The sequence below is a fragment of the Manis pentadactyla genome, chromosome 9 (assembly GCF_030020395.1).
Source record: "Manis pentadactyla isolate mManPen7 chromosome 9, mManPen7.hap1, whole genome shotgun sequence".
NCBI lineage: Eukaryota > Metazoa > Chordata > Mammalia > Pholidota > Manidae > Manis > Manis pentadactyla.
Window position 1 is genome coordinate 110,447,002 of NC_080027.1, and position 15,172 is coordinate 110,462,173.

The 15,172-nt window shown below is 43.2% G+C and overlaps 1 protein-coding gene across 1 annotated transcript in view; it reads left to right on the plus strand.

Annotated features, from left to right (window-relative positions):
- The window catches only part of RGSL1 (regulator of G protein signaling like 1), a 54,457-nt gene that overhangs the window by 17,683 nt on the left and 21,602 nt on the right, over window positions 1-15,172 (plus strand). Inside the window, exons 5-10 of the mRNA XM_036912605.2 lie at window positions 1,501-1,605; window positions 2,591-2,752; window positions 3,757-4,724; window positions 10,084-10,146; window positions 10,556-10,778; window positions 13,548-13,655. Of these exons, the coding sequence (XP_036768500.2) occupies window positions 1,501-1,605; window positions 2,591-2,752; window positions 3,757-4,724; window positions 10,084-10,146; window positions 10,556-10,778; window positions 13,548-13,655 (1,629 nt within the window). The remainder of the gene's footprint in view (window positions 1-1,500; window positions 1,606-2,590; window positions 2,753-3,756; window positions 4,725-10,083; window positions 10,147-10,555; window positions 10,779-13,547; window positions 13,656-15,172) is intronic.

Consider the following 15,172-nt stretch of genomic DNA (forward strand, 5'->3'; position numbering starts at 1 on the left):
ACATTTGTTTACAACACAGTTTACTGAATATTTTAAACCCATTGCTGAGACCTGCTGCTCAGAAGAAAAGATTCCTTTTAAAATATGACTGCTCATCGACAGTGCACCCGGTACCCAAGAGCTCCGATGGGGATGGACAGTGAGATTAATGTTGTCTCCAAGCATCCATTCTGCGGCTCACATGGGTCAAGGAGTCATTCTGACCTTCAAGTCTTATTATTTAAGAAATACATTTTATAAAGCTTTAGCTGCCATTCGCAGTGATTCCTCTGATAGATCTCCATTAAGTGAATTGAAAACCTTCTGGAAAGGTCTCACCATCCTAGATGTCATTGATGTCGTTCATGATTCATGGGATGAGTTTAAAATATCAACAGTCACAGGAGTGTGGAAGAAGTCGATTCCAACCATCCTGGGTGACACTGATGGGTACAGCACTTCAGTGGGGGAAATAACTGCACAAGTGGTGGAAATAGCAAGAGAACTAAAATTACAAGTGGAGCCTGAAGATAACGACTGAATTGCTTCAATCTTAGGGTAAAACTTGAGTGAATGAGGAGTTGCTGTTTTGGATGAGCCAAAAAAGTGGTTTCCTGAAGTGGAACCTATTCCTGGTGAAGATGCTGTGAAGATTGTTGGACTACCAACAAAGGATTTGACTACTACGTCAACAAAATTGATAAAGCAGTGACAGGGTTTGAGAGGACTGACTCCAATATTGAAAGAAATTCTACTGTGGATATAATGCGACCAAACAGCATTGCACTGTACAGAGAAATCATTCATGAAAAGAAGAGTCAGTTGATGGAGTAAACTTCATTATTGTCTTATTTTAAGAAGTTGCCGCAGCCATCCCAACGTTCAGCACCCACCACCCTGATTGGTCAGCAGCCATCAACATCAAGGCAACACCCTCCACCAGCAAAAAGATTATATAACTTGCTGAAAACTCAGATGATGGTTGCATTCTTTAGCAATAACATGTTTTTTAAATTAAGGTATATATATATTGCTTTTTTAGTCATAATGCTACTGCACATTTAATAGACTACAGTATAGTGTAAACATGACTTTATATGCACTGGGAAACCAAAAAAAATTCATCTGCTCACTTAATTGTGGTATTCTGGAACCAAACTCACAATATCTTTGAGGTTTGGCTGTACTCATATCCCTTGTTCAATACATGTATTGGGAAAAGTGGATTGGCAAAATCACTGTCAGATGGGGGCTGTAAAAGGCAAGGCTCCTTGGTTGGAGAGTGATTTGGGTCTGTGGGTTGTACACATGCTTGTGGGTCCCTCGCCTGTCACTTGATGCATGCCAGAAGAGGGCCTGGTGCCTGCCTTCAAAAGCACCACACATCAGGACCCAACTAATCTAACTGGCCACCATTTTTTCTCACTCTGAATGAATGGGTGTCTGGCAATATGCAAGCCTGACAGAGGGGCTGGGGGAAGAGCTCATTCTTTCTCTCTTACTGTGGACTTTCCCTGGCAGCCAAGATGGTAAGATGGAGAAAAGCAGACCAGTGGCTACTCCAGAAATGCATTGGTGGAGTCAGAGGAATGTGGCGCTTCTGCACCTATCTCAAGGGCAGTGCAGGTGGGTTCTCGGAATAGCTCCTGGGGCCTTTGCAAGTTCTTAACAGGTCCTAGGGTACCCTAATCACTTAGCAACAGTTATTTATGTCTATGGTAAATATAAAAATGTGTTTTACTGTACGTCGGGCAAAAGTCTTTGAAAATTGGGTTCCATAATGTAGGTCAGGGCAAAAGTAATCAGTCCCTTTCATTCCTTCATTCACTGAACAATGTTCACAGAGCACCACTGCATGGCAGCCACTTGCTGGTGGGTGGGGATACAAAGGTGAACAAGAGCTCTAACTCTCCACTTCATAAAGCTGCTGCGGTGTTGGGGAGATGGACAAGGAACAAACAAACAAATAAATCCCTGCAGCAAAAGTGTGGGGATGCACTGCTTTCTGTTCTGTTGGGTCCAGGAGTTGATGAGTGCTGGGAGGCCAGCAGCCAGCACTGGATGACACTCCACTTCAGTAATGCTAAGTTTCATGCAGGCAAAATCCTGCATCTCCAGGGAGCAGGTATGGAGGAACTAGATAATATTTCAGTTTGTCACTTGGACTTTAGCCCTGGCAAAATTGTAAAAAAAGGAATGTAGTATTTGGCACCTATTTGCTCCAATGTCCTTCTTCTGGCTGCTTTGGGTTCATGATCTAGGAAATGTTCTTGTTCTTCTGATCTTCATTTATTTGGACAAAACCCAAATGTCTCATGATCCATCCACAGAATTGTGCAGTTTCACTTAAAGTGACCACTTTTCTAACAACAAAAAATGTCACAGAAGATCCCTCTCCATTAAGTCCCTTCTCCCCATGCCTCCCATCCACTCCCAACATCAGCATATTTCCGGAGATAAAGACTTAACTTGAAGGAATGACTAATGGTGATGTGTAAAGCAGTAGAACATGCTGGTGTGATTGGGGGAGGAGTATCAGCTGCTGCCCCCAGATGTGCCACCAAAGGAGAAAGAGGGGGTATAGCTCTGTGCCTCCCTGTCTGATCTGTAGGTGAAGAGCTGGTGGACTTCTGGATCCTTGCTGAGAAGATCCTGAGCATAGATGAGATGGACCCAGAAGTGAGGGACCATTACCTGTCTCTTCTTCTCATGCTGAAGGCCACCCACCTGCAGGAGGGCTCAAGAGTGGTGACTCTCTGCAACATGAACATCAGTAAGAATGATAAAGCACATCTGAGAAATCCCTGAGAGATGTAGCAAAATAAATCAGTCCAGAGTCTGATAACCCCCAGTTTCCTGCTTTGCAGACTGCCACCCTCTCCATCTTCTATGTATCACGGATGCCAGTGAGAACCCTAACCCTTAGCAGGGAAAGGTGGAGAGTGGCCAGTTATCCTTAGGCTGGGATGTGCCTCTTCCTGAGATATGACTGGCCAGTGAGGGTTGGCTGGAAGGAGTGAAGAAGAGTTAGGACTGGGTAATTGAACAGCTCCTGCATCTTTTGAGACTACACAGCTTGTCTTTTTTTTTTTTTTAATTGAGCTTCTCTAGAACAAACTACAGCCCATAGGCCACAAACACTACGTGTATGTGGCCCACAAAGCCTAAAGCACTTACTATCTGGCCCTTTACAGGAAAAGTTTTCCAACCCCTTCTCTAAAACACCAGATTCATCCAAATTTATTTATGTATTAATTAGGTGAGGAGGAATCCCTAACCCAAATACAAATGAGTTCCAGCAGATTTGCTTTTTGGGTTAGTTATCCTCCTCTCCATTCATATAGACAATGGAGAATTTATGACATTAAGATCAGAGCTAGTAAGGACTCCTTCAAAGTATCCAGTCCACACCCCTTCCTGCAGTCAGATCTGACCCTGGGAAATTCCTTTCAGAGGTACATGTCTCCTGTTCTTAAACATTATTTTCTTGTGCTTTTTGTTTTTCTTCACAACATTCAATCATCTAATAATTCAAGGAATCTCACAAAATGGCTTATTTCTATGGGGAAGAAGAAAAGTAATCAGAGAAAGGGGTCACTGTACACCTAAAATGGGTCCACTATGCAGCTGACCTGCCCACACCCCAGGGTTACATGAGGAGCAACTGAAATGTTATATACCACATTTGAAAAAATTCAAAAACGTCTCCAACATCCTCCTCCTCCTCCTCATCACCACATCATTTTTTTCATTTTTTCTCTCTTTATATTCTTCCAGAGTCTCTCCTCAACCTCTCCATCTGGCATCCCAACCAGTCAACCACCAGGAGGGAAATCCTGAGCCACATGCAGAAAATGGCTCTGTTCAAACTCCAGGGCTATTGGCTCCCCAACTTTTACACCCATGCCAAGATGATCATGGCCAAGGAGGAATTGTGCCAGGGCCTGATGCAGGAATATGAGACCCGCCTGTACAGTATTTGCTACAGCCACAGAGGAGGGCTCCCTGTGAACATGAGCATCAGGAAGTGCCACCACTGCCAGAAGAGGTACTCAAGCAGGAAGACCAAGAGGAAGATGTGGCACTTACTAGACCATGACTCGTGGACTCCGGAAAGGGATACCAAACCAGGCACCAACACCATGCCTCCCCCGGAGAGAAGTCCTCGGGAGAAGGTCGATACACAACTGCCTTCTCTGGAAGTGGCTTCTTCAAAGGAGAGAACAATCAGTCCCCTGGGAAATGATAATTTCTGTTCCAGGAAGTCCCACATGAAGAAGAAAGCCAAGAGCCATCTCCACATGGAGGGCCTCTTTGAGACAAAGTTCTCTACCCATTTGAGGTCTGTTACCCCCATCATCAACTGCTGTCCCCAGACAACCAACAAGCAAGACATCAAGCAAAGCCTCTCCTTGAGGCACCTGCACTGGGCCTTGTGCGCTGATGCCTGTGCAGGGAGTCCCTTCCGGGACCACCTGAAGAAACTGAACTTGACAATGGAGGTCCAGCTCTTGGATCTCTGGCAGGATCTGTACCATTTCCTCAGTGTCCTGATGAGTAATAGGAAGACCGGGAATGCCGTCCTTCGGCACATGCTGGGCAACCGAATCTGTGAGCTCCACCTGAATGAGCAGATTGGCCCATGCCTACCACTCAAATCCCAAATCATCCAAGGCCTCAAGGAGCTGCTGCCTTCTGGGGAGGTGAATCCCTGGATTCCCAGAGCCCAGGCGGAGATATGCAAGGTACGCCATGCCTCACAGAAATGGCTTAGCGTCTGGAAGATTAGGTCAAAACTGACCAAAAATCCTCTTTGGTCATCTATACTGGCTAGGTTAATGAGTGTCCTACTGAGAGAAGTCCTAAGAATTCTGTTCTATACGTGTGTTGAAATGCAGGGCCTCCCCTTCCTAGACTAGCCATCAAGGAAATGGCCAGTTTGGAGGGGTTTATTCTTTTCCCAAAACATTAGGTGAAAGCATGGGATTATCCTGAGGACTCATAGGAAACAAGGCCCAGAGTTTGACTATTGTATCATCAAGATCTTGGCAGAAAACAAATGGCAGTCTAGTTAGGCAACAGATGAGAGCCCAATAAAAGGGATGACTTACAGGCAATTCGCCTGAAAACCAGAGGGACAGGGCAGTGCTGCAGGGCCAGTGAGGGAGCATCACCGTTATCACTCCTTGGCCTAAAGAGTCGAGGGGAAGGAGGGGTAACCAGAAAGCTATGAGCTCTGTGAGATGGGACACTTGTCAGGATCTGTAATGTCAGCAGAGGGATGTAGCCAGTCCACAGTGATCTGGCCAGGAGGGGTCAGGGGGAGCACATACCCAAAGCTCACTCTCCTCCTGCTCTCACTTTTCCCATCAGGACTTCTGACTGGATAAATCCGACAAGGGAGCCTGTTGATGGGTCCAGACAGGTCAATTTCCCAAGGCACAAGCAGGCAATAAAGGGTAGAGTAGACCTGGAAGGGCAAGTAGATATAAACAGCAATTAATTAGTGCATTATGATGTATTTACCTTATGAAGCACATTGATGCACATTAACTCTTTTAGGCATCTTAGCACCTCTGAGGGGCAGACAGGGTAGTGTTGTCACCACTGCTGGACAATTGAGGAAAATGAGACTCAGAGAGGGTAATGGAAGAGCCAGGGTCTGAACTCAGGAACTTTTTGCTCTAAGTCCAGCACAGTTTCCAGTACACCTCCACTGTCCAGTGTTGCACATCTGAGCAGTGTAGGACCAGGTCAGTCAAGTGGATCCACAGCCAAAGCTTTCCTTTGCACAATTCTTGGATAATGGAAGCCCAGAGGTTCCCTGCCCTGTGTGCAGGCATTTGGGGATCGAGGCTTAGACTGGGGCTATGATTCCTGGGTCAGGAAATCTGCACATCAAAGCCCCATGCCTGGGCTTTGGCCTTTAGCAAAGATACTGAAGGTATTTGTGTATAGATAAGGCTGGCCTACCACAGTTTATCAGATTAAAAATCTTGATGTCCTCCTTGACTCACCTCTTTGTCACACACCCATGTCTAATCTATTGGTGAATGCTGTTGGCTCAACCTTAAAAATATATCCAGAATTTGGTACTTCTCCCCTTCCCTGTCACAACCACTGTCATCCAAGCCCCATCCAGTTTTGTCTGGATCATGACGATGGCCCCTAGCTGATGCCTCCGGGTCTGTCTTGGCCCTCAGCAGGCTCATTTCCACACCAGCCACCATGACTCTGCCAAAGCACAAATTGTGTGATTTAACTGAAAATAAATAAAAGGAAGTAAGTGAGGACCTTAGAAACAAATGACTTTCTATGTCCAGTAAAATCCAAAGTTTTTGCTAAAACTGACAAGGTCTACATGACCTGTCCTCCACGTCCCCTCTCTGGCTTCATCTTCAACCCCTGTGCTCATCACTCCAGCAGCGCCAGGCACACTGCCAGCTCAGCTGTGCTGTTCCTGCTGTGTGTGTGACGTGCAGATGCCTGCACGGCTGAGTCCCTAGCGCGGGGATTTTCTCAAGTCATCTCAGTGAGGCCTTCCTTGCCCACTTCAGATAAAATTTCAACCCAATCTCCATTTAACTTTTTTCTTTAGTACTTATCACCATGTAGATCCATCCATTCTTCCACATATACGTGTGTACTTATACTGTGTGTGTATAAAGTACATGTGCAATCCTTACAGTGTACATGTATGCATACGTGCAGACAGTATACAACTCTCATATACACATATAATAGACTTGTATTTTGAATAGATATGTATTTTTTGTTATACATATGTTATATGTATACATATATATACATATGTTATCTTGCTTATTTTCTTTCTCCCTGTGAAGGCAGGGATTTCTGTCTGTTTCATTGCTCCTGTCTCTCCAGTGTCTAGAACATGAGCTGGAAGTGTAGTGTTCCGTACTCAATAGTGCTGATAGACATTCACGCTCAACAGACTTTTGCTGAACCAGTCAATCCCAGATAGCAATGACCCCTCTTTTGACCTTGCCCAGGACTATATTTTCTACTCTGAGATAAGTGCCTCTGTGAGGACTCTGATTTTCTTCCATCTCTTCAACTATCCTCTAATTATCTAATCTTTGTTAAGTGCTGATAGCACGCCCACTGCTATGCCTGTTTCCTGACTTCTGACTCACCGATGTGGAAACACGTCTTCATGGAGGAGAGAGAAACGTTCATGTTCAAGCCTTGGCATGTCCCCCTTTGGCTATGTGGTCTTGGACAGCCTCAAAGTCCAAATTCTTAAATTTCCCTCGGTCTCTTGGTCCTTATATAGAATGACAATATTTTTATTTGTGAGTTTGATAGGTTTATAGATTGATTGAGGATACTCCACTGTAAAAGCCAAATAAGTAAAGAGAAGATGGTGTGAGTATGAAAGACAGAGTATCAGCCTAAAAATCTGCTCTTGGTTCTAACCAAAGAGGGGAGACTGAGAGAAGGTGCTGGAGATGGTAGGAGTAAGGGGTTCCATAGACACTGGCAAGGGACCAACTGGGATGATGAGAAACTTAGCCTGAAGTTCCTTGATTGGATAAAGAGAAAATCTAACAGAGATTCAAGGTTACCAGAGGTTGGAGGGAGGAAAATGGGGAGTCATTGCTTAATGAGTACAGTTTCCACTTGGGTGACAAAAAAGTTTTAGAAACAGTGGTGACAGTTGTGTACCATTATGCACGTAATCAATGCCACTGAATTGTACACTTAAAAATGGTTAAAATGACAGATTCATGTAATACATATTTTACCACGATAAAAAAATTAAGAGATAAAGTAATACTAAAGATACAAAGGACACTGAGTTTTAGGGAGGAGAGCAGACAGGAGTGAAATTTCAGTTCCAGCTTCTCTACTTCCAAATCATTTGATCTTAGGTAGAAGGTTGCTGGGTCCCTCTGATCCTTATTTCCTCTCTGGTACAATGGTGATCAAATGGCTCCCTCAAAAAAAGACAGTGTGTATGTTTTCTGGCAAGTAGTAGGTATATAAATGTTCATTCTCTTCTGACTCCTTATCAGACCCATAGAACCTTAGAATAGGATGGGGGCTTGCAAGGTTCCCTCAGCCTCCCCTCTCATTGTACAGGTGATAGACCAAGGTCTACGGTGTCCCTACTATGAGTGCAGAGCCATGTCCTGCTCAGTCTATTACAGGGTCAGCAAACCACAGCCTGGGAGCCAGATCTGACTTACCACCTGTACTCACATGGCCAGTGAGCTAGGAATTGTTTTACATTTTTTAAATGTTTGAAAAAATATCAAAAGAAGAACATATCATGACACATGGATATTGCAGGAAATTCAGGTTTCAGTGGCCATGAATAAGGTTTCATTGGAACACAGCTATTCCTGTTTGTTTATATGTTGTTATGTGCTACAATGGCATATGTGAGTAGTTGCAACAAAGACCATATTGGCCCCTACAGCCTGAACTATTTTCTATCTGGCCTTTTCACATTGTTCTGGTGATAGGCCAGGTTTACTGAGTATGGACAAATTCAGTTCTGAAGGAAAGCTTAATATATCCTAACGAAACAACTATAGAAAAAAAGATATATATATAAAAAACAAATATTTTTTAAAAGAAATCATAGAGTTTTTAAATATTGTTTTATTATAGCATTATTACTGTTATTTTGTTGCATATCTGATTATTTCTTCTAATGGAAAATGCTCTATTGGGCATTGCTTCTTATGAAAGCAATTTGATCATTCATTTATCAGGTATTAGATAGTCATAAATCTTTAAAACTGGGAAGGACATTAATAGGGTACTCATTTCACACATGTGTATTATTCATATTTAATATATATATTTAGAGCCTATCCATTAGTCAGTAACATTATATCACATTGTATTTTGCTAGTGCTCAATCATTAAGCTGAATTTTCTTGGGAATACATGTCACTCTGGCTCTCCAGGAGCCCAGGAGATCTGATTAAGTATGAAAACTCCTACTCTTAAATTTACCTTTTGGCAGCATGTATGGGGTGGTTTTGTGGAGACAATCTTACATTTCTTAAAGGTTATTATTGGCAACTTATTGCCTGCAAAATAATACCCAGACTACTTAGCAAGAATACCCAGACTACTTAGCAAGGTGTTCAAGTCCCTCATGTGCTGTCCCAGCCAACCTTCACTCCCTCACCCCATGCCACTGCCCTGCCCCTGCGCTCTTTGCAGGAGAGCTGCAGCTCAGCTATGCTAGAGTACTCATCCTCCTCAAACACGTCCTTTCCCATCGTGGTGCCTTTGCTTAAGCTCCTTTCTGGAATGCCCTTTACCCAGCTAGCATATGGTAAGCTACTTTCTATTCTGCAAGGGGTAAATAAATTCTATGTTAAATCTCCTTGCCTTTATGAATTCTTCCTGGATATCCTGAAATAGCTGTATTTTAGGAATCTTGACTTGTTATTTCTTGATATTTTATATTTTTGGATATCAAAACGGAATAATCATTCCCTCTTCTCCGCTCCCAGAGAACCTTGTTCATACCTCTCCCAAAGCATGTATCCTACTGTTGTCCATCATGCTAGAAGTTGAGCTCCTTGAGAACAAGGCCTGTTGCATATTGATCTGTATATTCCCAGCCATTTGCATGGTGCCTGGCACATGGGAGGCACTCAGAAAATTTTTCTTTGTTTTAATGTAATAAAATGTTCTCCACAAGTGGAGCAGTTCCTGAAGTGGGAGATAGTAAGAGTAGACACGTCAAAGGAAGTTGCTCGGTTTTCAGAACCATTTTGAGAGTCAAATGAAATAATACTTTGGAAAGGAGCAAAAGAACATGTAGATGTCAAGTAATTGTTCTTCAGTAGATTATGCATATTCCTAAGTAAATATCCACCACTATTCTCTGAAGTTCAGAGAGAGGCTGTGTGAGGGCTACATGATGACAAATGCAGAGAGGCAAAGGAATGCCTCCTGGGTGGTCATGGCTGATGTTTACTGTTCCATTTTATCTCTAAATTAGAGAATCCAGAATCTGCAGAATCTCCTCTTCTCCCACACGAACACTAGCAGGAGAGATGCAGCAAACTGAGCGCTACCTCCTAACACTTACACGTCATGTTTGGATTTCAGATGCTCAGCACCTGGTATGATGGATTTCTGGAAGAAGAGGACTACTGGTTTCTCATTTTTACGGTAGGAGGGACTTTGAGTTGGGGAGGAATCATTAGGTTGAGAGAAGAAAAGAGAATAACAGCTCTTTTAGAAGTCTTAGTTGTTAAAGCAAATGAAATTTTCATTTTTCCTAGAGGTAACTGGGGGTTGACATGGTCTTTGCTGTTCTAAAGACAAACCTCAAGGAAAAAACTCGAGCACATAAGCTGACTTTGAAGAAGTCACATTCATATAGCATATCTCTCTTATGGAAAATGGTTTTGATTAGAAAAGGGAGGGTTGGTATCTAAAGGAGCATGGTTCTTAACACATTGAAAACATTCAAAATAAGTCTGTGTGACAGGGAGGTACAGGACTGGGCCGGACAAAAGTCTGGCTTCTGGCCTCATTCCTGTAGCAAATGCTGTCTGTCCCCATTCCCTTCTCTCAGACTCAGACCGGGTTCATCAGCACCAAGTGGCATAAAAGAGAACCTATAAACAGAGAAGAGACCATTCTTCTTTATAAGAGGTTTGAGGAGTCCCTGGTGTTAAGCCAGGGTTTGGCTAACATGGAGGAAATGGATTCTATGCAGTGGCAAAAGATAGCCACTGAGGACCTGAGACAAGGCGGGTCTCTCCAGGTAGAACTAAAGTCTCCAGAGCTGCTGACAGGTATGGGCAGTCCCCATAGTTTTTATTTGACCCTTACATACAAACAACTGGGAAATGTGCGTATTTAACACTCAGTGATTATTTACTATATGTCAGCACTGTGCAGTGCAAAGGTGACCTCGTTTGATCTTCAAGTAACATGTGAGTAAGTCGTGGGTAACTAAGATACAGAGAGCATGAGTGACCTTCCCAAGGTCACATGGTAAGTGGCAGTGCCAGGATCTGAATCCAGACTGATGGCAGAGGTCCCTACAGGCACTGGAGGGAGCCGGAGCACTCAAGTTTGGCCAGACTCGTGCCCACCAAAGCCTCACCACACTTAGACTTTCATGCATCCAATAGGCATGTTCTGCCTCACCACACCTCTCCCAGAATCTGGTCCAAAGATTCTCCCAGAATCTTCTCCTTTCTCCTAATGTGACATACCAACCCAACCCAGGCAGTGGAGAGAAGTTATTGGGAGCACAAGGCCCCACTGTCCCAGAGTCTGGGGTTATATTCTAGCTCTACTAGTGACTGTGTAAACTCAATCAGTGTGTTTAACCTTTGTCTAAGCCTCAGTGTTCTCATCTGTAAAATGGGAATAATAATATACTTGTTGGGAAGATGACCAGAGATCACCCATGAGAGCTATTAACACAACTTTGGAGAATAGTAAAAGTGCAATAAATTTTAGCCATTATTATTCAAATTGAACAAACTGCTTTAATTATGCTGAGGCTGTCAGAGTACTAGAGCATTTCTCAAACTTTGATCCACAATAAATACATCTGACTTCAGGGGACATATACTTGTATATATATGTGTGCAAATCTATGGGAAAAAACTGTCACAAAGCAATGCTTGCACTGATTATGTAAGGTGATGTACTTTAATATTCTGTAAAAGAATAGGCATGAAAAGAGTATTTGCAAGAGAACATTTTGTAAAAGCTGGCAATGACTCCATTTATTTTTCGACACTCTATTGAGTCATGACACTTTCAAAAACGTGGATGGAAAAGGAATAAGCCAGAGCTTTGCACACTCATTCCCACCACCCCTTCTCTCTGTGAGCGTGGGCAAGTTACTTCACCTCTCTGAGCCTCATTTCCTCATCTTTAAGTGGGGTTGCTAGCCTCTACCTGGCAGGATTGTTGAGAGGATTGGAGGCATTGCATTTACACAGCAGCAGGTGCTCAACAAGCACGCTAAATATTGTTAGAGTACCCTAAAAATGTAACACTCAGTTTTCTTAAAATTTTGATGTACACTCCCTATACAAAACAAGATGGCTTGAATGCTTACCTCTCAGAGCTGTGCTGGGACATGAGTTATTTAAATTCACCATGAACAGGCCCTCTGTTTTATCTCAGGGTTTTGCCTTCTCTCTAAATCCTGAACATTCCAGAAATCAAGAGAAAAGTGGAAGAAATGATTGCTGGTAAATTTCACCACACACATACTGGACAACAGGCATTCCTTTGATGGCCATGGAGTGCCAGGGATGGCCAGGAAGACTGGGAACCACCTCTATGGAGATACCCTCTGCCCTCCCCCAGCACACATCATTACTCCCTCTGGCACTGCTGTTTGGAATGCAAATCTGACCTGATAAAGGGCTTCCTGTACTTTGCCCAACCAAGGGTCTGACTCCCAGATAGGCTGATGCCTCCACTCAGGCTGCACTGTAGACTCACAGTGCACCAGAGCTAGAAGGCGCTCAGCTTTCCCGTTGAGAGATGAGTCTGAGAAAGATGAAAAGACTTGGCCAAGGTTGCTCAGCATGGCAGAGATTGATCTGGGACTAGTATCCTGGATCCATTGCTAAATAATCCACCGCTCTTCCCACTTACAGTGGGATACCCCTGGCTGAGAGAGAATAATGATGACAGTGACAATGCTGACATCGGGACAGCTGACATGCACGTGTCCACACCCCAGTGTTCCTTCTAGACTCCACCAGTATAATCTCAGAAAGTACTGGACTGCTCTGGAAAGTTCCATGCAGAACTGTGCTTTTAGACCTACTCTAAACCCAGAGCTCTTGACAAAAATGAATGTCTTCATCTTAGAAGGAGGCGAGATGCTGCTCATCTGCTTCTACTCCTCAGTACATAGTTAAAACCTCTCTTGCTGCATCAGTTTTACTGTCCCTCTCCACTTAGGATACAAAAAACTATTTCCTCTCAAGTCACCATGCATGACTAGAAGTGATGGATGGCTATTTCTAGAAAAAATAATTCATTCTCTAAGGACAATAATTTGCAGTTCCTAGATATAGGAACTGTCAATTCTAAAAGTAATTCCCAAAGACTGAGCCAAGAAATAGAAAAGTCCTAGTATGGTATTTGCTATATACTATCCCTTAGTGCATCAAATTTTTTGAAGCAATAGCAGAATATTAGAAATGCATTTACAACTCCTTCCTACATAGCCTCTTTAAAGGGGTCAACATTCATTTGGATAAATTACTTCTTGTATATGTGGCAATAATTAATTCCTCTTTCAAATCCTATCTCAGCAACCCTAGTATCCCTCAGGCAGAAAATCGCCATGGGTCAGCTATCCCAAGAAGCGAGGAATCTGCCTGCTCCAGAGGAGAGAGGAGGCAGTATTTCCTTGGGCTAATTTGGCCTCGGGAACCTGTAGCCCTTGTGTAAACATTCCATTAAAACACAACTGTCCTAACTAAATAACATTTTAAAGGCAATACCTTCAACAAAAGGACATGAATCTCTGAACCCAGAGTGGGCAACTAGACTCTACCCCTGTTTTTCTTGCTTGATAGACATAGAGAAAATGTCCTTTGAGGAACTCTGTTATAAGTACCCAAAGGTGGCCATAGAGAAGATCAGCGATGTCTACAAAACACATTGTGAAAAATCACCTAAAATGGGTAAGTGTCTAAACTTCTCAGTGATGCTAGTGCTGGTCTCACCAGGTTTTGGGTTTTTTCCCGTTAGCAAAAGGATTGCTCTCTGGGCCACCCCTGTGGGGTATTGTTGACTGGTGGGAGTTTTGGCCTTCTGCAATTTATCCTCTGCAGCACGCTCAGTTCTATGAGCCTTTTGGTGTCTTCCTCAGCCATTTGTTTTGGGCACTAGACTTTCTAAATGGGGGCCACTGCTTTTCCCAAACTTATAAGAGCCAGCCTAGCAGTGTTGCCCCTCTCCCAGGACCCCTGCCAGGCTCTTAAATCCTACATCCTAGGAGAGTGCTCCGTTGTGACCACCTCTCCCCTAACCAACTTGGTATTTTATCCCCTTTGATCCAGCACCTTCAGCATTAATCCCATACATGGTCTCCTAGCTTCCGCCAGTACCTGTTAGCTGCATCGCATTGCCTCTACAAAAGGGACATCAGCTTGGGTGAAGCAGCTTCTCTTTCAGCTAAAGGCAGTTCTGAGAGGGCCTCAGTTGTACACCATCAGCCGGCAGAATTCACAGCAGATTAGGAGAATGAGTGCTTCCGCCCAGATGGGGGAGAAGGAGGGATCTGGGTTGCACACTATGGCATCTACTACAGCATTCTCGATAGAGGAAGTTTAGGGTATATTTATAGGCATGGTCAACTGAGTATAGCCACAGGGGAAATGTCTATGTCTACTGTGAGGGTGTTTCTCCAGGCTCCACTCCTTAATTTAATTATGTAACTTTTGTTCTGTGTGCAACTTAATATACTCTTAACATGACCTTCTGACCTTAATCAGTTAGTGCCCCCCACCCCAATACCTCAGCTCTCTTCTCTCTGATGGAGGAAATGAAGAGCCAGGGCCTCATGATTTTGTTTCCCAATGCAACAGTCAAAAGATTCTACTTCAAATCACCTAGTGCCTCTTTTTCTAATAATTACTAATAATTGTGAGCAGCAGGAAAAGAAGAGCATGTTGACCATCAACTTACTTTTGGACAAAGGTCACCTTGTTTCAAAATTGATATTTTACACACTTTTCAGAATCGATATGAATTGAACCATACAGTAGGTGCTCTAGTGTCTGCCTTCTTTAACTCAGTGTAAAGTTTGAGTTTAGCTGTGTTGCTGGATTCAGTAATTGTTGGCTTATTTTCAGTAGAGTAGTTACAGAACCACCACCTTGATTTTTCTCATTATTGACCTCCCTAAGGAGCCTCTTTACATATGAAATTTTAATACCATAGATACACTGTAGGTCTGTGAAACACAAAAGAGGAATGTTTTTCTCATCCTCAACCAATTTCCACCCCGTTAGGGACAATATCATCCTCACTGAGAATACATGCTATAGTGTATTCCAATATATACCATTTTTTTTTGGTCTTTTCAAAGTTGATGGATATTTCAGTTGTTTCCAGTTTTTGATGATTATTATAATGCCCCTATGAACATCTTTGTACATGTTATTTGATGCAGATATGAACACATTTCTGTTGAATA